The 23,694-nt window shown below is 40.6% G+C and overlaps 1 protein-coding gene and 1 long non-coding RNA gene across 4 annotated transcripts in view; one reads left to right on the top strand and one right to left on the bottom strand.

The window, feature by feature from the left end:
- Positions 1–23,694, bottom strand: part of LOC119043999 (uncharacterized) — a 69,792-nt gene that overhangs the window by 19,439 nt on the left and 26,659 nt on the right. Inside the window, exon 3 of the long non-coding RNA XR_005081531.2 lies at positions 20,386–20,515. This is a non-coding gene — a long non-coding RNA (uncharacterized LOC119043999). The remainder of the gene's footprint in view (positions 1–20,385; positions 20,516–23,694) is intronic.
- On the top strand, positions 1,690–22,325 carry CUNH5orf63 (chromosome unknown C5orf63 homolog). Of its 3 annotated transcripts, XM_037138215.2 has the most exons (5): positions 1,750–1,781; positions 3,523–3,643; positions 15,642–15,762; positions 20,967–21,023; positions 21,667–22,325. In XM_037138215.2, exons 3-5 carry the CDS (start codon positions 15,649–15,651, stop codon positions 21,841–21,843), a joined length of 348 nt encoding a protein of 115 aa, XP_036994110.2. In that variant the 5' UTR covers positions 1,750–1,781; positions 3,523–3,643; positions 15,642–15,648; the 3' UTR covers positions 21,844–22,325. The 3 variants fall into 3 exon arrangements, with proteins under 3 accessions (XP_036994112.2, XP_036994111.2, XP_036994110.2); XM_037138217.2 differs by lacking the exon at positions 3,523–3,643 and having other exon boundaries at positions 1,690–1,781; XM_037138216.2 differs by lacking the exons at positions 3,523–3,643; positions 20,967–21,023 and having other exon boundaries at positions 1,690–1,781.

The following is a 23,694-nucleotide window of genomic DNA, read 5'->3' as shown; positions in this document are numbered from 1 at the left end:
AGAAATTTACCCATAACCAATGCTGAAAACCTTCGCTACCAGCCTTTGGTGAAATCATTCTTCTCCTTCAGTGGATGAAATCAGTTTTCACAAATCCAATTTATTTTGTTTTTCAACAAGAAATGAGATTTGGAAGCTGATATGGAGTTGCATTTGTAGGAAGCTTTTCTATCACTATACAAAATGTGACTTTTGCATGCTCCACCAGAGGTGTTTATAACTAGACCCAAGATAACATCTTTAGTGACATTATATCAGCAGCTGTTAGGTGGAGTGCACTTAGTGGACTGACTTATTTTTACCCTTGAAAGATTAGGTCTTATCAGAGTGTATCAACTCAGAAATAATCACAGGTAGTCAGTTGACAGTCACAAAATCCCCTCTTTTGCTATCAGCAAATGCTGAAGTGATAAAGAATTTGAAAACTCTACTCTCTAGTTGTGTCCTCGAACAATGTCATATAAACAATGTGATTTGTTTAAAGGCTTTATTTCTGATCTTGGTTTGTCTCTTTTTAAAAACTCACTGAAAACATACTGAGTGTTAGTGGTAAGCTCATGGATACTGGCATCAGACAGCACCACATGGAACCTCAGGTCTAGAATCTTCTAGCCTTTGGAACCAGGACAAGTTATTAAGCCTCCATTTCTTCATCTGTATGGTACTGAGAATACTTAATAGGATTGTTCTCAGGATTTAACAAATTAATATGTGTAAAGCTGTTGGTGAGCAATCAATAAATGTTAACTCTGAGTATTACTCTTATTATTATTCATCATTTTCTCATTATTTACAGTACCAGCATCCAAGCCACCACACCCTACCCCTGGACTACTTAGCTGCCTCCTGCCTTCCCTGCTTGTACTAGGCTCTCACCACCTCCTCATCTTAAAGTTGAATGAATGATCCCCTCAGAAGAAAAGGTGATCAGTTCAACCCCCTTCCCAAATAGAAACAAAATCGGAGTAAAACAAAAATTCCTTCAGCTAATACCCTGAGCGAAAATCTGCACGGCCCTGTGAGGCCTGACTCTGGCCCACACTCTTCAGTCTGTTTCCACTTCTCTCGCACTTTCTCTGCTGCTGCCATACTTGTCAGTCTTCTGTGCACTGCCAAGGCCGAACTGTCTTCAGTACCAGTCCTTTCTAGGCCTGGAGAGCTCTGTCCCTGACCAACCAGGCTCTGTACAACATATTTACATTTTTCATAGTTCCATATTCTTTTCCTTTCAAAGCACCTAAGCTCCTTGAACATATAACCTATTTAAAGGATCATTTCCTAAGGTTTGACTTGCCTAAACAGTTTTAAACTTGCAGAGGGTGCAATTGCTAGTTTTGTTCTTAATCGTGTTCTTCATAACCTAGCTCAATCCGGACCTGGAGGAGGGCAGTAAACGTTGAGTGAATGAATGCAGGAAGGGGATGAAATAGAATGGACTGCACATTCTCAGCAAGTTGGCTCGCATACCTGACGCTTGTTATTAAACAATCCCCCCAAACACACCGGGTCACTTTTCCGTACCCTCCCCAGACTTTTTTTTTTTTTTTTAACAATTAGACTTTTGTGTTTGGGTCACTCTTTTCACGCACAACGACCCAGGCGCCGCCACCCTTCAGCGGGCCAGTAAGCTCAGATCTGACAGCCGTGGAAAACGGCTCCGGTCCCGGCGGCGCAGGCGGACCGGACGGAAGTTCGGGCCCCGGGCTGGCGCCCGGCCTTCTGGGGCGGAAGTGCGGGGCGCAGGGCGGAAGCGGCGACGGCGCGGCCAGCGGGAGGCTCAGGTGGGTGTCAGTGACCCCCGCACCGGCAGGTGGGCGCTCGCGGACCTTGCGCAGATCCCGCAGGCAGGCAAGGGAAGGGCACAAAGGAGCCCCCGGCTGTGCCGCACTGGGAGCAATTCGGATTGTCCTGAGAGGGACCTTAATTAAACCGGGAGCCATAAATCCGTGAACCACCCGGAGGGGGTGTGGGGGATTATAAATGTGTTTCTGTGTGTGTGTTCGAACGCGATGGCGCTCGGGACGTGAACAGAATAACTGGCGGAGAAAGGCACCTTTTAAAGAGAAAGCAGAAAACATTTTAACTTCATGCTGTTTACAGTGATTCACAGATGCTCCGTCATAGATTCAATTAAGTTCTATGAGGTGACAGTATAATCTAAATTGGCCGCCCGCTGAGATGACTCTTTTTTTAAACACATATTTTTGAGCAGCCATGTTGACCTTTAATTGGGGTTGAAAAGGTTGAAAGATGCAATAGGGAACAGTGTGAGCCCAGTGCTCTCTGGACCTTCTCTCTGATTTATTGGGCAAAAGCAGCCCTCTGGGTGCTGAACAATGAGAGGATAAATCAGAGACTGTACAGTTCTCAACAAATACTTAACCTTGTCAGTTCCCCCAGACAAATATCAGCTCAAGCAATTTTTTAGTAAGTCCAGAGGTAGAAGAGTGTCATCCACATTATTACTAACATGAATAGGCAAGTGTCTATTTCTAAGGCTGTCTTTAACAAGGAGATCTTGGCCTGGGTGATCTTTATTCTTGTTTTTTAATAGAAAGCTCTATATAGTATATTTTAGAGCACTTTAAAAAAATCCACAGCATGGCCAAGATTGGCCCCAAGATTCTCAGCTCCTCCAGGACAGGGAGAGTGTCTAGGATCTGTTAGACCCCAACCCTTTCTAGCACATTCACGAACACAAGCAGGGCTCCTGTAACTACGGGGCCACTGGGGCCATGTCTCAGTGCAGATGACACTGCACAAGTTGAGATGGTTATTAGAGGCCACATTCTTCTCATTTAGTAACTATCTGAGGAATAGCTGATGAAAATGCATATGAAACTCTCTACCAATATTTGGAGCTGTACCCATTGAAATTGAAAACACTTGGGGAAAAAAGGCATACCCTGGAAATAGTGAATGATTATAGTAATACTGGAGTAATCATGCTTCTGGGTGAAATGTTGGAGCCTAGTGACCTGGGTCCTGCTCTGCTGAGGAATTGCCTGAAATCAGAAAGGTCCTGTCATGAGAATTAAGATGGGCTGGGCTGGTAATTTAGGCAGGCCCTAGGTTTTCTTTCTTCATGCTGGCTGTGGTCAGTAGCCTCCTGCCAAGAAAAGATTTCATTATTTTTTGTCTCCTTCACCAGAGGAAAATGTGGCTCTGTGGTTTTATTTAGGTGGATTGATGGCAGAATAGAAATGAGGATTTTCCAGCTTGGGAATTTATTTGACTGTATTTCTCTTTTATTCCAGCCTGGCTCTATTATACTCTTTTAAGTACCCAGAGCTATGTGGAGCTATGCCTTCAAAATAAGTTATTTTTTACTATTAAAGTTTTTGTGCCATTAGAATAACTGAAGGCATAAGCCATAGCTGGCTTATGCCTTCAATTATTCTAATGCTAGGGCTCCAGGTTTCACGTGTTAGCAGGACCATGAGATGATCTGGTATAAGTAGTAAGGTTTTTTTTTTTAATGTTCCTTATTCTAAATCTAATCTTGCCATTGCTTTATTCAAGGAGTGTACATCAGAGGAAGTCAAAAGCCAGCTGGAATAGTTCCTGCATGCAGTTTTAATCTTGTTTGCAATTATTTTGAAGGGGAGAAACCATCTGGATCCAGAGATGTGTAGCTACACAGGTAGCAGGGTCTGGGCGAGCTTCCTTCATCCTTCCCCCACTCACAACACAGCATGTTCAAGGGACAAAATCATTTGAGGAAGAATATGCAAAATGAAAGGTTTGGGCTAAGTTTCAAAGAGGTATTATCCCATATCTTTAACTCCCCATCCAGTTATAGCCACAGGGAACTGGAAGCATTAAAAACATTACTTTCTCTCTTATTTCAGTGTTTATCCAAAATAAGGTTTCCAGAGATAAGAAGCAAAACTTTCAAAATACCTTCTGTTTTAAGATAGTACCCATCTCCTAGGATTTCAAAGCATTTCACTGGTAATTTCTAGTAACAGCCATTTTTGCTGCTATAGGCTTCATCACTGTGGTATTGTACTATGTGTTTGTAAATCTTCCTGCTCAAGGTGTGAGTTCCCTTAAGGGCAGGGAAAATACTTAATCACTTACATTTCTAGTGTCTGTCACATTGCACTCAGTATGTGCTATAGAAATGAAAAGACAAAACGGGAGGGAGGTGGGGAGTACTGGGGGGGGTGGGCTGGGATGGGAGTAAAAGACAGAAAACTGTACTTGAACAACAATTATATACATAAATTTTTTTAAAATGATAAGACAGCGTCTCCATAAGGATTGTGAAAACATCATTGGGAATGCAGCAAGATAGAAAAAAGAATATAAAACAATTATCTTTCAAGGGGTGAAAATAACTGCAGTGATAAATGCTACAGTTATTAATGCTTTAATAAACAGCCCAGAATGGGGAAAGGCACACTTGACAATCTGTAGATATGATCACCAAACTGCCTTCCAGGAAGATCTGGCCTGGTCAGTTGCAGGGCCTTGGTTGTTTTGAATGGAATATGCAAGCTGAAAGGCTTCACCAGCCCTGTCTCCACCCTCCCTCCAGCCTGCCATGCTGAACTCCTCACCCAAACACATGCTGAGCGAATACAGGGTCTGGCAGAAGTAACACCTGCTTGAGTGTGGTTGGTAGGGTACATGAATGTCTTGCATGAGATAGACAGCAATTTGAACATTTCACCTAGAATGTCATATGGTGTGCCTGAGTGTGATATTGTTATGTTACAGAATCACATACTTATGCTTTTGTAATGAAAAGGGGGTTTTATTTGTGCCAGATCTGTATTTGAATAGTATCCATTTGAAGGTATCCCAAATTATTAGCTTAGCTAGGGCACTAATATCTTGGTTTGGTCCTGTCTTAATGATGGAGAGCCTATGCATGGTCACTATTTTAAGACTAGATTGTCCAAATAACATTGGAGGAAAGCCACAATCATCTTTTCTACTTTGCTAACATTCCAAAGGAGTTCTGAGTCAACAGTTTTTTGTGTGGTAATTGGGCGGGCATGTGGTATCTGCTGCTTCCTTCTGTTGCAAATGGAATTGCAGCAGAAACCAGAATGTTTCTACTGGAAATAAATGAACTTCCTTTCATCGTTCCTGTACTTTTCATTTTAGTCATGAAATAATGGGGAAATGGCTGCTAGTTTAGTCAGGAGGAAGACTATGAGACTATTTGATTTTTTAACACTATATCTTTGTGGAATGAGGGAATTTTCAAAGAGAAAGGATACTGCTACTTAACAGAAAAGTCAGTAGATTGAGACAACTGAGGACATAAGACTGAAAAAAAAAAGATCTGAATTCAGCTTTGTTCTCTAAGTTCAAAAATGAAGTTAATCTGAATCTTTTTTGATTTAGAGATCAGAACCTCATTCTTATAGTAAACGAATTCTGCCATCTAAAGCTGAGATTTTCCTCATTCTCTCCATCCTTAAATTAGGCTTAAACAAATGTAGTGTCTGTTACTTGGTATACTCTGAGGATTAACATATAAAGCTTTCTGAGATTTCTTTTTAAAGAAAGGAGGTTGAACTTGGAGACCTCTCTTAATTCTCATTATGTATAAAATAGGCCATTCATTGTTCAGGGGGAAATATAGAGAAATGAACAAATACAGAACGGAAGGCTTTGGTTAAGCATTAGTTTCTTTATCCATAAAGCAAAGGGATTTCCGAAGTCACTTCCTTGTTCCAAAATATTTTATCAGTGTTAGCTGTTAAGTAACAGAATTGGATTCAGAAGGTTGTAAAACATAACAGGGTTGGTAGGGCCTGACCTCAATAGTGGATAGGGGTGGTTCCCAACATTCAGACCGAGCACAGCACTTCATGGGCCTAGGTACTGTTGGTATCACAAGTCCAAGGAAATGTTAGAGGTAGTAATTCAAATGTTCCAAAGTCTTTGGCCATAAAATGTCTAAAAATGAATGGGACACCTTTCAGGTCATGTGTGGTATGAAGATAACTGCCTCTTAGGCAAATGAATTGGAAAAGGGGTGTTAGTGATAAATGGAAGACATAGCCTGAATGGACAGATTTTGAACTGAGAACTGTTGTTTTTGGAAATGGAATTATGTGCTTTTTAAGTACCAGGGAAACTGGCATTACTAGCTAGGTACAAATAACACTAAGAGTTTTAAGAAAATTGCCTTCTTTCTGGGTCAGTATTAAATATCAGATATCTTCAAAGGGAATGGGTCGTTTTAGTTAAGAAGGATAATGAGAGAAGGAGTCTGCATAATTCCTTATGCACTTTGTTCTCATCCCTTGAACGAGAATGATTTTGCCCTCATCTTAATGCTATCTTTATGGAATGAAGAAATTTTCAAATTGGTTTTTAAACTCTATTAAGCCCTCATGTATGATATAACCCATCCACATTATTCAGGTTTTCTTGGCTTTCAGGAACAGCTTTGCAGCCATTATGTCATAATTGTACTGCACATTGTTGCATACCCTGAATTCAGAATATGCCTCTCTGGCTCCAGGCCAGACACCTGAGTCAGTGTCTTTGGGGCTGAGTATAAGGGGAAGGGCGTCATGTATACAAAACCTGTGTGTTAGCAGGTGTCAGTCCAGAATCTCCTTTAGACCCTTCGGTGCTAGAGGAGTGTATAGTAACTAACTGTACATTACTGTTCTTAATTAGTATCTTTATTTAATTTTTCTCAGTTAAATGTTTTTCTGGAAGCCCTTCCTTGGCATTGTAATGTGCCCCAATCCCATTACCGAGTAGACTCCTTTGAAGCAGTGATCTGGAAAGTGGGACTACCGAGGGCCAAAGAGTCTAAAACAAACTCTTCCTTACACTGAAGGTTCCTTTCCCCTCCCACTGCATACATGTCAGCGTGCTCTAGGCCTGGGCAAACACAGCGCTGCTTCTGGATGGGGAGGAGATGGACAAGATGATGAGGGTCTGTCATTAATAATCATTTTTTAAATAATATAACTAATGAAGGCATGATGCCAATACCTGACATTAGGAAGAGTTACTTCAGTGCCTAATTCAAAAGGAATTGTGATAAATAAAACATCTAAAAATCATGTTTAAGTGTGTCTAATAGTAAGAAATACTATTCTTATATTTTTCTTACATAATACATTACCCTTCCTTTCCAAAGAAACAGCTCAGTTTCAAAGCGAGTGCCTGGCCACTCTAATGTCACCTCCCCCATCTCCCTACTGTACCCTTTCTCATGCCAAGTCTTCCCAGTTATGACTGTGGAGCTAGAATCGCAAGTTTGTGATGAGCAAGCACCTTTACACTTCTGCCTGGGTCTGCACATGAATTTTGGACCTCGCTAAAAGGCCTAGCATCTTAAGACTACTTCAGATTCTTGCGAAGTCATGAGCTATTGCTATAGCATTTCCTCTGCTTGTGACTTCCCCGTCTCTGTTCTCTATATGAAAACATTCGATACTGAAAGCCGATGGGCACAGTTTCTCCAGGTCTCTGTTAAATAAAAGAACAGGACAAGCGAAGCTACTTGCATTTTACAGTAAAGATAAAACTGAGGCTTAAAGAGATGAGGAATTGCCCAGCCTCTCTGAACTACTTAGTGGCAGTTGCCTGTCTTTTGGGGTTTATCTTTATGAAATCCTTTCCAAGAAATGCACCCAAAGAATTTCAGACATGCTGAATTTCAGCTAAAATTCTATATGAAGTGTAACTTAAAAACTCTGAAGAAAATCATACGGTTTGTGCATTAATCCCCTGACTGGTGATTTATTTAACTTTAACATTTCTACCCTATTCTGCTTTATAATTTATACAAAATTTTTACATTTATTATCTCTTCTTCAGACAATCAACTTTTGCTTTCACTCCTCTCTCCCAGCCCACAGCCTCCATTCTCATCAGAAATACCTACTTTTAGTTAAGATGTTAAATTAAACAAGACCCAACAGGTATTTCATTTTAGGGATAGGCATCAGTTGGAAGATTTCTTTCCTTTGCAGCAACTTCAGACATATCTGATTTTCGGCAGATGCTTTCCTTATCCCTGTTCTAGTCCAAGCCTTCACCGCGCCCCTTTTGACAATGGGCCACTCCCTCATTTTAGAAACACTTTGGGCCCTTGCCTTCTGTCACGACACTTTCCTGGTTTTCATCCTGCCTCACCAGCCTGTATTCTGCCTCCTTGGCTGGCTCCTCTCCATCCAACTTCTAGATGTTGGACTTCCTCAGAGATCTGTTCTGGGCCCCTTTCTTTTTCTATATTATTTCACTGATCTCACCTAGTTCCCTACTTGTACATACGACTCCTGGACCAGTGGAGTCTCAAATTTTTCTCTTCAGCTCTGGCTTCTCTCCTGACTACCAAACCTGCATGTGCCACCCTCTACTTGTCCCTGAACTCAGCCCCATACATCTCTCAGTCTCTTACTGCCTCAGTTTCCTCATTTTAGCAAATGGCACTGCCACCTACAAGAAGCTTCAGGCCAAAACCGGGATTGTCCTTGTCATCACCTTGAGTTCCTCATATCCAGTTCATTGTCAAGTCCTGCTGGCCCCGTTTTTGCCCTAGTCCATACCTTTCTCACTCAGGCTGCTGCACTAGCTCCCTGAGTCCCTGCTTCCACACTTTTAATTTATGGATTTTTGAGAGAGGGGAAAGGAGAGAGAGAGAGAAACATCGCTTTATTCTTCCGCTTACTGACGCGTTCACTGGTTGATTCTTACGTGTGCCCCGACTGGGGTCGAACCCATCACAACACATCTAACTAATGCTCTGACCAACTAAACTACCTGGCCAGGGCTCCGGCTTCCTCTGTTGTTCCCCAACAATTATTCTTCACACAGCAGCTAAAGTGACCTTTGATAAAGGTATCTGAGGTCAGGTCGCTGCCCTCCTCTACATCTAATTGTACTTACAACCTCGATTCCCTCACAGAGTGCGCAGGGCCTGAGGTGGTGCAATGGCGCAGACTGGCTTCGAGCCCTGTCTCCTGCCACCCTTCCCCTGATTTCCTGTGCTTCAGCCATTTTGTCCTTTTGGTTTTTTCTAATAAGTCAAGGTTGTCCTCACCTGAGAGCCTTTGTACTTCCTGTACCCTCTCCCCTAAATGTTCCCCCTTCGGATGTTCATTTTTTAGCCTCAGCAAAAACGACACCTGCTCAAAGTATCTTATTAAAGGACATCACCCTGTTTTACTTCTTCCCTCTCTACTTATCACTATCTGATACTGGATGACGTTAAAGAGACTCTTTTTAAAAATAAAAGATGTCTGTTTTTAGAGAGGAAAAGGGAAGGAGAAAGAAGAGAAATATCAATGTGTGGTTGCCTCTCACATGCTCCCCCACCAAGGACCTGGCCTGCCTTGACTGGGAATCGAATCAGCGACCCTTTGGTTCACAGGCTGGCACTCAGTCCACTGAGCCACATCAGCCAGGGCTAAAGAGACTCTTTACTGCCATTAGAATACGGACCCCACGAGTACAGATACCTTGCTTTCTGGTTCACCACTGAACCCAGCATCTAGAGTATTATCTAATACATGGGAAACATCAGATAACTTGAATAAATGAATGACTCCCACACCTAAATTGTCATAATTGACCTCTAACTGTTCCCCACCCATCCTGTTTTCTCTGCCATCCCTCCTTCCTGTAGCTGCCAGATCAATCTTCTGATACAGATTTTATCACATCACTGTCTTGTTCCAGCCCTTCAGCGGCTTCCATCTCATAGGCCACAGCGTTTCTCCTCAGTGCCTTCATGTCTAACCCCAACTTGGGATGCTTCCCCTTTTTTTAGATATCCAAATCCTATGTGATTTGGGGTTCTCTTCTTGTGGAAGCACCTGCAGTCTCAGCCCACAGTAATCTTCTCTTCCTTTCTCTTTCATAACATTTAAGGTTGTCCATTGGATGTCCCTGTTGCAGTCTCTCCTTTTTTACATTGTTTCAGTTAAGATTTTAACTCCCTTCTCCTGAATCCAATGAAGTATATCTCTCCATTATTCTTATTGCTTGTATCTAACATATGGAGTTGATTTCTTCACATGAATGTTTTATGTAGAGGGAAAGAAATGGGCTAAACACCAAGTAGGATGAAGGGGAAAAATGGCTTAATTTTTCCCAGGATTTGAAGAGTGTGGGATATGGAGGAAGAGTGTATGTACTAAGCAGTAGAAATGTAAGTGCTATGTACTGCCAGTTAAACTATAATCTTACCAGACAGGCAAGGCCCATACTTCAAACAGTTAAAGAACTTTTTCACAGAGCAGTGTGTTGACTATAAATTAACACAGCACCCAATGAGTACAAACAAGAACAGAGACATCCAGATAAGTAGAAATCCCACAGTCATGGTAATAATTTGAAGGGAAATACAAAGGGGTTTTGTCTCTAGGCACTTCTGTGACCAGTCATTTCTGGGACACATTCTCTGCTGGTGTCTCTGGCCCGCTGTGTGGTGAACCTGCTGGCACTGAACTCTGAAAGTAGAAGCTGCAGGGAGTGTCATGGACGTGTGTTGTGAAGGGCTGTTTCTTGCTCCCCCAGGGCTGAATGATCATGTTGCAATGTCAAATCATCATATTGTATGGCTGAAACTAATACAAAGTTATATATCAAGTATACCTCAATTAAGAAAAAAAGCATGAAGCAGAACATGAGGCCATGTACTTGGGGGCCCACAGGTGGGCAGTCAGCTCAGGGTCTTTGTTGTAACCTCTTATCTGAGTTGGCACCACCTCTTGGGCAGTTCCCTTGGCCAGGTACCTGACTCCTGAGGCTGAAGTGTGGAAAAGTACTGGAGATCCCACCCATGCCAGTGAGCGAGGAGCCCCCTGCAGGCTAGGCCTTCCCCCCTCTACTCCTTGCTTCTGTTCTATAGCCTCATTCCAGCCCTGCTTAGCTCCTTGACGTTGACATCCTAAAGCATCTGCTCAGTCTTCAGCTTTGGCTGTATGCCTAAAAGCTGCTTCTCCTTATCACTCTTGGCTCCATACTTGCCAAGATCTCATGTTAAGCTCCCATTTGTTTGAGAAAAGGGACTTTTGGACAGAACTGACTGACCAAAAAGATGTAACAGCACTGATGAGGATTCATTTGTCCCTGTTCCTTGGATTAGGTAGAGGCTAGTGACCCAGATGAGTCCCTAAGAGTGACCTCACCCCATTACATAATAAACTTTCAGTCATCTAAAATAATGGGTTTTGTTCCCGATAGGTGTGCGTGTGTGCATACATGCATATGTGTCTTTCTATTCATTTGGGTAAAAATAGGAATATTACACTTAGATGATAATGAATGTGAAATGAGCACTTAACTCACATGGCACAAATGGCTAAATGGAAGCCCTGAGCCTCTCTTTATGGAACACAGATTCAGTGAGAACTACAGTAATAGTGTTTGGTTAATGTCAGCTCAGCATTAAATTTACATTATACTCTTGTGAAGAAGCTCCAACATTACCTGTTAATAACTAAGGTGGTACTTGGGCCTATATGAACTTTCTGATTTTGCACATGAACTAACACTCAGTTTACTGATGAGGGATTATATGAGTTTGGAGATTTGGCATGCCAAAGGATTCTTTGTACAAATAAAAATTCTGGTCAGTGAAGGTCAGCTTCTCTGCTCAAGTGAGAACAATGTTATTTCCCTTCTACTCAGACACACACAGTGTTTGAAGAATCCAAGACTTCCACATAAGTGGTGTGCACCCATAGTCTGGGCAGCATCCCATATAAGAAAAGAATAATCCTTAATACAGGTTCAAATGACCCTGGCTCTTTTCTGTACTATACTCAGTTGCTTTAATGGTATGCCTTCAGTGCTTCCCAGAGAAAATGCTACAAAGTTGCATTATCTTCATCTTGCTTCAAGGAGTGCTGACTTGGTCCAATCAGTCCTCCCCCTCTGTTGTACTTGATTCTGCTATAAAGACCACGGAAGCCAGCCTCAGTTTTGTTGAAAAGCCAGCACTCCCTTTCTCTGTCAGGGTGATGTGCCTCTGAGGGGCAGTGGACTTGAAACAGCAGGAGTCCCCATCTTTATTGTTCGGCTGTGCAATTTGTTTTAGGCACATTCTAAATCCAGTCATAAGCCTTTTGCTTTATATATTTTTTGTCTGTGACAAAGGTGACCCAATTGTGCTGCTTTGATATTATGAACACAGCTCTTTTTGCTCATATCACAGAGGCATATAATAAAATACAAAGGATAAAATTGTGCCTCCGTGTAGCGAGGACACATATTTCATGACTAAATTCAATGACATAATCAAAAGGTGTTGTCCTCTCACAGTCATGTGCTAACAGGCAGACACCGCCTTTCAGAATATTTTTATAGTGCTCAGATACTGTTCAAAAATAATAGAACTAATGAAAATGTCACACTGATAGAGTAGCCGTATTAAGATTTTACTTGAAGAAGGCATGATTAGGCGAACGTGACACCTACAGCCTTGGTTTTAGGGTTTACAGAGTCATAAAATAGTCCAACAAGAGTACTGTGTTTTTAGGACTAGAAGATGCACTGGACCATAAGATAGATGCACCTAGGTTTTAGAGGAGGAAAATAGGGGGAAAATTTTTGAAGCAAAAAACATGGTAAAATATTTAATAACCTGTGACCCCACTCCACCACCCAGCCCCCCTACTGTAAGCCAGGTAAGCTACATCCAGACTGTAAGACACACCCCCCTTTCCTCCCAAATTTGCAGGGGAGTGCATCTTATAGTCTAATAAATACGGTATTATAGAGTTCCAATTGGAGTGTATTGTTTTTTCATTTTACTTTGCGTTTCTAGAACTAAGTGGACTCCAGTGTTCACAATTTTAGCCTTAATGTCTTACTTTTGTCTAGGTGAGGCATGTGGAGTTTTTTATTTATATCAGACTTTAATATAATGTTATATAAAGAAATAAGTTAATTGAATAATGTGGTAAAATGCATGTGCCTTGGAGCATTCGGAAAATATGCAGATAGTAAAATTACATAATGCTAGTGCATTTCTCAGTAAACAAATATGCCATGTTCAAGTGATTAAATACCTGTAAAAAAAGTAGAAGTGGAGACAAACAGTGGGGAAAAAAAGAACTAGTTTTAAATAGAATGGTTGTAACATCACTAAAGACTTTACTTAGCTCTCTGGGTTGGTTGAACAAATATCCCAGCAAATCTGGAATGAATAGCAACTGTTTACAATGACAGCCTTTATTTGTCTTGGGCGCAACCAAGACCACATGCTGTGTTTTGTCATGTTGGAAATACTGAAGCAGATTTCCACTGTGAATGTGATTTTTTTTTAAGTCTTAACACCTCAGTCTCAACTCAGGTAGGTAAAAGCAATACATTTTCCTTTCGTACCAGGCAGACATCAATAAATCTTAAATCCTTCCATCAAAAACATAGCTGCAGTCAGTGTCTTGGGTAGGTAAAGTCTCACATCACTGTCATAGATAGCCAGTCCTTCTCATTCCAAGGGCTGTCTTTCTGCCTTTACTATAACAAAATTAATTTTTATTTTCCCTTATTCTCCAGGTAAGACAGCTTCCCTAACTTCATACCCTGTGAGGCTATGCTCCTGTGGGCACAGGGCCTTCCCAGAGCCAATGATGCAGAAATCTCTGCCTAGTACAAACATGGCTAACATTCTACTTCTCCCCCCTCATTCATATTCTGTGTAGACGACGCCGTGATTAGCACCCGTTGTCTCCAACCACATTCACCTTTTGGAGTTGCTGATTCTGCTGAATTTATGGAAAATGTGTGTATCGGGCTTCACACTTAGATAAGAGTGGCACAGCATATTGTGAAATTATTTAGATCTACTTTCCACCTTGGAATAATGCTGGGTAGCAGATCCTTGCAAAATTCTCATTACATTGCTTTTTTTATACGTTATCATGATCATTTAGTTAGCAGGAAGATTGAGTGAGAAGTAGAAGACTAAGGGTTTAAGAGTAAAAGAAAGACTATTGTTTTCATAGATTAGAATCGAATCTTTTTGTCCTATGGTCTTTATTCTAGTTTGATATGGATTGCTGTTTATCTCTAAAGTCCTATAATTCTGAATGAAATGAGTTTAAGACTAGTTTTATACTGAGAAGCCTGGTCACCAGCAGAGATAAGCATGTAATTAATAGTTGTGCTATGGAGCAGAGCAGAGGGAAATTCTCGGTGGTGGGGAAGGGGTTGGAACCAGCTACAGCACCCTCACTCGTGGACACCTGAGGGGCACTAACCTTTAGTTATGGTACGAGATCAGCCCACATTGTGACTACTGTGCACGCTGAATATCTGATCGCAGTTAGAGAAGAGTGTTAAGAGCGGGAGAAAGGCTCTCTTCAATACTTTTAACATTCAGACAAATAACATGACACCTCCTATGTGCCAGGTTAATTGTAGATGCTTAGAGATACTAGGTGAACAAGTACTTGTTCTTATGGAACTCACATTATAGTAGAAGGGATGTATAGGTAAAGAAATAATTTTAGATAATGGAGGATAAAAGAAAACTATAGCAAGGTATGAAGGAGAGTGGTGGGCTGACCAATAATAATTGTAAGACAGTCACTGAACCACCTCTAAAGAGGGGACATGAGCCCAGGCCAAATGAGAAGAAGCTACTTAAGGGCTTTTCATACAGAGGAACAGCAAGTGCATAGATCCTGGTGAAAAAAAATAATCTTTGGTCATTCAAGGAACAGAAAGAGAATCTTTGTGGCTGCAACTTGCCAAGAAAAGTGGGGGAAGGTAATAGACGAAGTTGGAGAGAGAAAGTGAAGTTATGAAAATTCCAGGAATGAATTCATCTTGGGAATATTGGTAAATAATAAAACAACAGTGTCTATGTGTTTTAAAAATGAGATTGTATTTGTAATTTCAAGGAAAAAGCTGGAAGCTCAGTGGAATAACTAGGAATAAGTAGGGTATCTTATGTCGAACAAAGAAGCAGAACGAGGGAGCTTCAAATCCTAGTGTTTGACAGGTTGCTATTATCCAACTGCTTTTGTTGGAATATCTCCAGGAAGAAACACTAGCATGTTTGTGTATGTTTTCAAAAATTATGGCAATCTGCTTTTTAAGTGCTTCTTAAGGAGTTGAGTAGTTTTTGTTTCTCATTCTCCCTACAGTCTGTAGTCCCTCTAAGTACGACTCTGCGTGTTCCCATCTCCTGCAGCAGAAAGGTGTGGATCTCATAAATGACAGCCTTACCCTTCAGCTGGGGGCCTGGGCTGCTCACTCACCGTTTCCTTTACCCTGATAGTGGATGGGTGTTGGTGAATGCTTGGTAATAAGATCTTGGAGAATAAAAACCATCTCAGGAAACATCCACATTTTAGAGGATTGTCAGGATGCTGGCAAAATCTGCAGGTGAAACTTAATTTTGTATTCAAATGAAGAAACCCATGCAGTTTGCTTACAGAAACCAAATGATTAGTTGCACAGCTAATCTATAAACATGGATTGTTACCCGTCCTGAATTTGGTTTTGTTTGGAATACAGTTAGTGTGGATGCGTGGTGGAGACTTGCTAAGCATCTGGGCCTCTCCGATACTCCTGGATTTTAAGAAGCAATTCTGAAGTCTTCACATTCCATCACAGGCTGTGGCTTATTGTTCATATTATAAAGAGCAAAGTCTAGGGCACACGAGTTTACTGTTCTGTTTTTCTTTTGGCAGGAATAAGATGCTCTGGTTTCAAGGAAATAGTATGCAACTTGCCAAATACTGCTTTCGACCCTTCCTGAGAAATCTCTCTGCCTCTAAAACTGTTCTACCTGTGCTGACCTTATTCACAAAGGTACAGAGTAAAAAAGTAAAAGTACTACTTTAAAAACATGAAGTATTAAAATTGTTAGGTGAACAAAATAAAGAAAAATTTCTAAAGGAAAGTAAAGGAATAAACATTTTTCAACCTGCTCCTCAGTTTTTCAGTTTCAGTAACAACAGCAGTAACTCTTTTGCCCACCCAGATACCTCATTTTCTCACAATTAGAGGGTAAATTAATATACTTAGTAGTCACCTGAGATCCCTACATTGAAAGAACAAACTATCAGTTTATAATGTGATGTTTACAAATGTAGCATTTAGAAACTCAGTCAGTCCTTGTTATTTGTGATAATTATGGTAAATAAAGTCACCATAACCCTGGCTGGTGTGGCTCAGTTGGCTGGAGCGTCATCATCCTAAACCAAATGGTGGTGAGTTCGATTCCCAGTCAGGGCACATAGCTAGGCTGCAGGTTCAGTCCCTAGTCAGGGCATGTACCAGAAGGCAACCAGTCAATGGTTCTCTCTAACACTGATGTTTCTCTTTGTCTCTCTCTGTCTCTGTCTGTCTCTCTCTCCCTCTCCTTCCCTCATCTCTCTAAAGGCAATAAAGAAAAAAGGTACTTGGGTGAGGAAAAAATAAAATAATAAAATAAAAATATAAAAAATAAAATGTCACCACAAACACTGAATTAGCAAATACTGAATCCTTGCTCCTACGGATAAATGGGGTTAGGTTCCTTTGAGCTCCTCTTAGCAGCAGTATTGTCAATTGATCAGTACATAACCTTGTTTTATGTGTGTTTCTATTTAAAGATGCCTTATTTAATATATATCATTCATTCATTAATATTGAACTCAGGGCCAATAGCACTATGATTCATGCCTGAACAAAGCTTATCTAACACAATATTTTCTCCATAAGGCACAGCATAGCCTTCTTGTCTTTGGAAACATTAGACAGCCTTTGAGCACTGTCAACAACAAAATATCAAAAACAGCACCATGTAGCATGAAGACACTTGTTTACAAGTGTGAGCTAGAACAAGAAGCATCAACTTGTTCAGCCTCAGCCAGGAGAGTGCACTTGGGGTGACTCAGAATTTGCTCTGCTCTGTGCACGTGCATGGCTGTGAATGGCTGCAAAAAATACACGAGTATTGACCTCAGGGTTACAAATAAAGTTTCAGTAAATAGATGAACTCACAAATACAGAACCCACAAACAGTGAGTATTGACTGTACTTGTTTTCTTATTCCTAACACTAGGTTTGAGGTATAGAGGTAGTTTAAAATTTTTAAGAGCTTTTCCCCCTGAAATTTATAATACAAGCATTACTGATTTTCTTTTGCTAGTTAACATTACTCTGTGTGATTTACAATAAAAAAATAACACAAAGTACAGGGTAGTAGAATGAACTTTAGTGAATAGCACTGCAATTCAAACAAAAAAAAGTCTTGTGTTTAACAGATTTTTTGGATTTCAGACATTTTAACAATTTGAAAATATTTGATGATTATCTAATAACAAAGCTTAGGAAGTTTTTAAAAATTAATTTCTCATTGAGAAGAGTCATTCTAAATTACTTTTCATACCCAGAAGTATATATTGCACTGTTGGAAATTATGGGACAAAACTATTTCATCATCTGTGTATATGAGAATTGCATGTGAGAATTAACCACAAAAATAAAATAATCCCTTAAGGCAAATGGTGCGCACTCAGCTTAACTATTCCGCACTATTTTTCAGTTTGAGCAACACCAAGTGAGCTAAAAACATCTGCAAAAAAACTACACTAATCATCTGTTCAGCTTAAATTTTGTATTGAACACTTGATCTGTGTCGTTAGACATATATTATCACTCTCACCTTCAGGAGTTCACAATCCAGACAGAGAAAGAGCATAGTATTAGGCCTCTTTCAGTTACAGATAACGTACTTCCCAGAAGGTATTAAACAAAAAAGGTATTTTATGGGTTGGTGTGGTTTCAGGAATAGCTCCATCGTGAAACTAAGCACGTTGCCAATCTCTTCAGCTCCACATCCTCTGGGTTAAATCTGTCCTGACTTTGTCTCTTCTCACAAGTGACTGCAGACCTCACAGCTTGGGTATCTACAGAAACTAAAGCCTCATAGCCAGCTATGGTCATTGGAATGATCTCTGAGCCATTCTCATTTAGCCAGAGTGATAGGATATGCTGATTGCCTCAGGCCAAGTCAGGTGTTCCACCGTTGATTCTTCAGGGATGGAGTCAAGCACAGGCTGAGAGCAATTCCTGAGGCAAAATCACAGCATTCTGGCTACAAAAAGGGGAGTGGGTGTGGGACAACCAATGGAGCAAATGTCCACTACAGTTCCGGGCCAGAGTACATGGTGCTCTATTGGTGCCATGGGAAATCCTGGACAAGGGTATTTGAATGGTCCAGCCCACTGGGTCTTACCCTTTTTCAGTTCACAGACTATTTTAAAATTTAATGAACAATTCCTCATAAACACACACACACAATAATTTGCACAGACTTCATGGACAAACGCCAGGTTTTAAACAAAATAAACACAACAAGAACCTGATCAAGGCTCTACTAAAGTTTTTTACTACAAAAGCAAAATGTTGGTAAATTGGTATTTCTGCAATTTAGCTTGTTCTTCTTTTAGAACCTCTGTTGGCTTTTTGAAACTTTCTCAGAAAATGTCAACATAATTATCTCGACACATCACAGACTGTCTACAATCTGTTTATTGGTAATGCTAATAGAAGCTACATGAGCCTAATTCTCTGAACATGGAAATAGGGCCAGAAGGACCCTTCTGATGGAAAACTGACTGACTTTTAAATTAAATTAAATTTAATTTATTTATTCTTAGAGAGAGGGGAAAGAAGGTGAAAGAGGGAGAGAAACATCCATCAGTTGCCTCTCACATATCCCTCTACTAAGGACTGGGCCCACAACCCAGGCATGTGCCCTGACCAGGAATCGAACTGGTGACCTTGTGCTTTGTGGGATGATGCCCAACCTACTGAACTACACCAGTCAGGGCAGAAAACTGAGTTTTGATGATGTGGCTCCTTCTTTCAAAATAAGCTGTGAGTCTCAGGGTGCTGCCCTGTTTGAAGACAACGTTGTGACTACATAGACTTTTTAATTTTAACCAAACTTACTGTTGTTTACAGTGAGTTTGGGGAAAAACAAATAAAATAAAAATGTCTTTCCTAGTTCTTGCATCAACAAGATACCACATTTTATAACTGTGCTCAATGGTTAAAAAAAGAAAAAACACAAAAAAATACCCTGAAGGACAAAAATGTGACTGCTGAAGTGTGTGTGGTTTATTGTACATTCACAGTCTGGCAGGAGCCAAGAAGTTCGCAGGTGCAGACAAACCCTACTCGCTGTGAGGCCTCTGCAGTATAGTGTAGACCCTTTTCATGTACCATACTGTACACCTGACATGGTAAACATACTGTCGTAATAATAACGTCTCAGAAACAAGAGGAAAAACCCTGGGTCAGCCGCAAGCTTTTAAAAATGTTTTTGGTTGAACATTAAGAAGGAAAAAGAAAAGGCTTTTCCCCCAGAGTATGATATGTGAACATATAACACCCTGACCTCTTTCCTCCTTGACTGTATGAATAACCAACCCTGAGATCACCTCTTAGAACTGGTTTTAACCGTGAGCTTCAGTGGCTGCGCAGCCACGTGTGTATATATTTGGACTTGTACATTGCACATGCCCTTGGACATGTGTACATATATATATATACACATGTATATATGTATGTATGTATGTATATGATATCGTACATTGTACATGCCCTTGGACCCCCACAGTGTGGTACCCCTCCCAGCTATACCTTGACAGTATGACCAGTTAACAAGTTGGTGACCTGCAAAAAGCAAGATGCAGCTATTTAATCTCTTACCAGACATCACCCCTCTGGCATGATGCTACACAGGTCTCTATAAAAAGTCCTTGCTCTCCCAGCAGCCAATCAACTTACAGTTCACTTTTTTCTGGGTTTTCGTTTTCTTTCTAATGGAGGTGTGAAAAAGTTCTAGATTCAGTTCAAGTTCCTGATGAAGAAACACAACTGAAATTTTTTTCAGTGATAAAATCTGCATATTTGTATTTCAAATAATGCAGCTAAAACTTGATGTAAATTCCTCCTTTTTTGGCTTAGTGAATATCATTTATTCAGTATTAAATCTTTATATTATATGTTCCATGTGTGAATAATAAATGTACACTAAATCCTGGTTTTAAAGAAAGCTGTGAGTTAAGTCGGAGGAAGGGCCTTTCTTCTACATAAGAGCCGGTGTTTCCTCTCATGTTAAAAAGCAGGTTTCACGTAAGCACCAGTAACAGTGGGTCTATTCTGAGCTCATGCAACAGAACCCATAGCTGGTTCCTGTTCCCAGACTCGCGGCCTGGGAAGCCTTTAAAATCTTCCAGGGGTCCACAGCATTCTCGACAGACTTCACTGCGTGCTCAGAGCACAAACAACAAGAGGTACTAAAACTTGCTTTCTCAGGTGGAGAATTATCTGGGAAACCTATTGGTGACACTTGTAATGAGAAACAGATGAAACATTAAAAAGTTGGTAAAACCATCACCTGAAATATTTTCTCTTTTAAAGATGAGGCTCACTTACCTGACTCCATCCCAGGGGGTTTATTCCTGTAGACTGATGAGGAGAAACAGGCTGGAAAAGCTCAGGGCCCCTCACTCCAAACAGACGTTCAGCCATTCTGGTGATGTCAGCCAGGCCGGGAAGGCAGTCCCTGGAGTGCAGATCAGTGAGAAATAATCTTCCCAGATGTCCCTTAGATAAAGCCAGTAACATAAACCATAATCATCTACATGTATGGTATATGTGTGTATGTATATATGTATCTATATATCTGTAATCAATCTCTAATAAAGTTATAGACACTTGTTATGTACATGTGTGTGTATGAGTGTGTAACAAGTGTAAACACCTAAATTTATTATAGATAGATTGATTTATGGAGAAAAATCAAAACAAAACAACTGAAAAATACTGAGAGCCCACTTACCACAAAATACTAGCTCTTTATAAGATTCTGTGACAGTGTTTTACTTTGGAAATTAAACAGTACAATTAACCTCATAGACACAGTCCTTTAAAGTAGGTGTAGTCTGCTGCTTGTGGTCTCTGTCAGCCTGCATTGCCATTCTTGGGTTTAATGGCTTTACTTTTTCTTCCTGTAGGATCCCTGCCCCCTTTGTGATGAAGCTAAGGAGGTTCTGGAGCCTTATAAAAACAGGGTAATTAGTACACTGTGGCTTTATGGATATGGAATGGATAGTGTACGGGATATAAGGTATCTGGATCCTATCTTCAGGAAAAGAGATTAAATGATTTTTCATTTAAGCTTTCTCATTTTCAGAGAGAGATTTTAGTGCTAATTTCCATACAACTCATTACAAGTGTTTTTCTTCCAGCAGCACTGGTTACCTTACTGTGACCCTAATATGAGTCGAAGTTAACGAGCAGGTGCAGAATTCGTGCTTTTTAAAAACTTTCGTCCCTATTCCTTTTCTCTTATTTTGTTATTTTCATGGAAATGTTCTCCTGTAGCAAACCGTTTTGAAAACCAAAATGTGTCTTTCCTGACTCTCAGGAAGCTTCCCAGTTGGGACACGCTGTATTTCATCGGGAACTAAGAAGTGCCGGATGCTGGATGTAATAGGTATAAACAGAAAAGTAGGACAAGCAGGAGTCAGGGAATACAATGAAATCAGTCAGGTTGTGGACATCAGGGACTTGAGCTCACTTTGGACCTCACATAAACAACAACAACAAAACCCTCCGAGCAGTAGAACCAGTCTGGGGATCAGTTTGTCACTGAAGTTATTGCTTCTTTCTGTGTTTTCTAAAATGTAGAGCTTTAGTCTGTCTCTGTTTCAGTTTGTTTTACAGGAGGTGGACATCACCCTGCCAGAAAACTCCACCTGGTACGAGAGGTATAAATTCGACATCCCTGTCTTTCATTTGAATGGCAAGTTTCTGATGATGCATCGAGTAAACATCTCCAAACTTGAAAAACAGCTCCGGAAGCTTGAGCAGCAAGGCACTGTAGGCTGATGAAAGCCCACGTGGTTTTCCACCCTCGCTGTCCAGCGGGCGTCTTCCTGAGGAAATGGCCACGGCCTGGTCATTTCCTTTCATCACCGTCCTTTCGTCACCGTCACACAGCCCTAACGACGTTCTAAACTTTGGTGCCAGGTAGATGTTGACACTCCTCTTCTGACTGATGGAAGTACCAATGCGGGAACTATTTACCTTTTGGCATTTTATAAAATAAGAGGAGTATATTGGCAGGGAGGGGTTGGGGGAGGGCCGGAGAAACCCATTTGTTTTACTTATGTTTCTCCTTTGTGTTAATATGGAAACATTTCACATTCATTGGACAGTGCTGTTTATAGAAGAAGGCTCTGCATCCCTGCTGCTGCCCTAAGGGCTTGACATTGTAGTGAAAGAATAAACGCTCTTCCTCTCAGTAAATAAAGTGAAATGTGAATTGTTAATAACTGTGCACAGTCAATAAAGGGCTATTTTAACAAATATATCTGCATGAAGCCTATTTTTGTGGAAGTTAATAATACCTGTTTAAAATTAGAGCTCATTTTGGGGGGTTGAAGAAAATCATCTCAGCCAAAGAAGCTTCATCTGAGAAACATAAAAGAAAGCCTTAAACCCCCAAAATGTATATAAGAATCTCAACATGCTTGGCATGTAGTCCGTGAATTTATTTGTTACATTTGAGTACTGCCTTTGATAGTTTTTCAGTTATCAGTTGAGTTAAGCTTATCAGGTTTTAATATCTTAAGGAAAATTCACTTCTGACCATAATTGGGCAGATATGTCATCTGAAGACAAAATATTTTTGACAATTTTATGTAAAGTATTAAAAAGGTAGTTGTGTACTCTTATTTATATTTAGTTGAGTTCGGCCAATATAGGAGTAGGTTCATTTAAAAACAAAACTGCCCTTTCCTCTTAAAATCACATCACTGTAATTTCATTTATAATGAAATCCTTTTGTGAACTATTTTAATGAATTTGGACATTGTGAGTCCCCTGGCTAGATTTAAATTTGATCAACATGATTTAGTGTTAGAAATTATGGAATGTTAAAGCTGGCCAACCTTAGATTTTTATTATCTAATCCAACTCCCTCATTGTATACATAAGGAGGAAATCTGATAGTTGGAGATTTTCAGGCACTTAACCTGAGGTCGCACAGTCAGTCAGCTATCAAACAGGTTTGGACACCCACTGCAGATTTCCAGCACTACCTGGGCTCAGGGCAGGGGTATCATGTTATTTCACATAGGGTATCCTCAACCATTCTGGAGCCAACACATAACAGGAAGTAACTTTGAAAGCCTTCTAAGAGAAGAGGAAAAAAATCTTAAACAACTAACTGAATAGCAGTATTTATAATTCACATGTTTCTGGAACACATCTTATTTGACTTTAGGCTATTCATTGAACTCTGTGGTAGGCACAACTGACCCCAGTGAACCCTCATCCTGTATTCCCTCCCCTGTGAGTGTGGGCGGAACCCAGGAACATGACGAATCATACTGCTGTGATCATGCTTCGTTATGTGGCTATCATGGTTGGGCCCAACCTTATCAGCTGAGCCCTGTAAAAGGAGAGAATTCTCTCTGACCGAGTATAGACAAGGAAATCAAAGAGACATGTTCCAGCCAGCCTGGAAGGAAGTAAACATCTGCGTTGTGGACTGCCTAGTGGGGCCACATGGCAAAAACTGTAGGCAGCCTCTAGGAGCTGAGAGTAGTTTTTGGCCAACAGCTAGCAGGAAAATGGGAACATCAGTCCTACATTGTCAAGAAAATTAATAATCTGCCAATAATCAGTCAGCCTAGAAGAGGATCCTGAGCTCCAGCTGAGAATCACAGCCCTGCC

The sequence above is a fragment of the Artibeus jamaicensis genome, unplaced genomic scaffold (genome assembly GCF_021234435.1).
Source record: "Artibeus jamaicensis isolate MK-2021 breed Jamaican fruit bat unplaced genomic scaffold, CSHL_Jam_final contig_402, whole genome shotgun sequence".
Taxonomy (NCBI): Eukaryota; Metazoa; Chordata; class Mammalia; order Chiroptera; family Phyllostomidae; genus Artibeus; species Artibeus jamaicensis.
The sequence above is the reverse complement of the archived record's forward strand: the minus strand, read 5'-3'. Positions and strand labels throughout refer to the sequence as shown.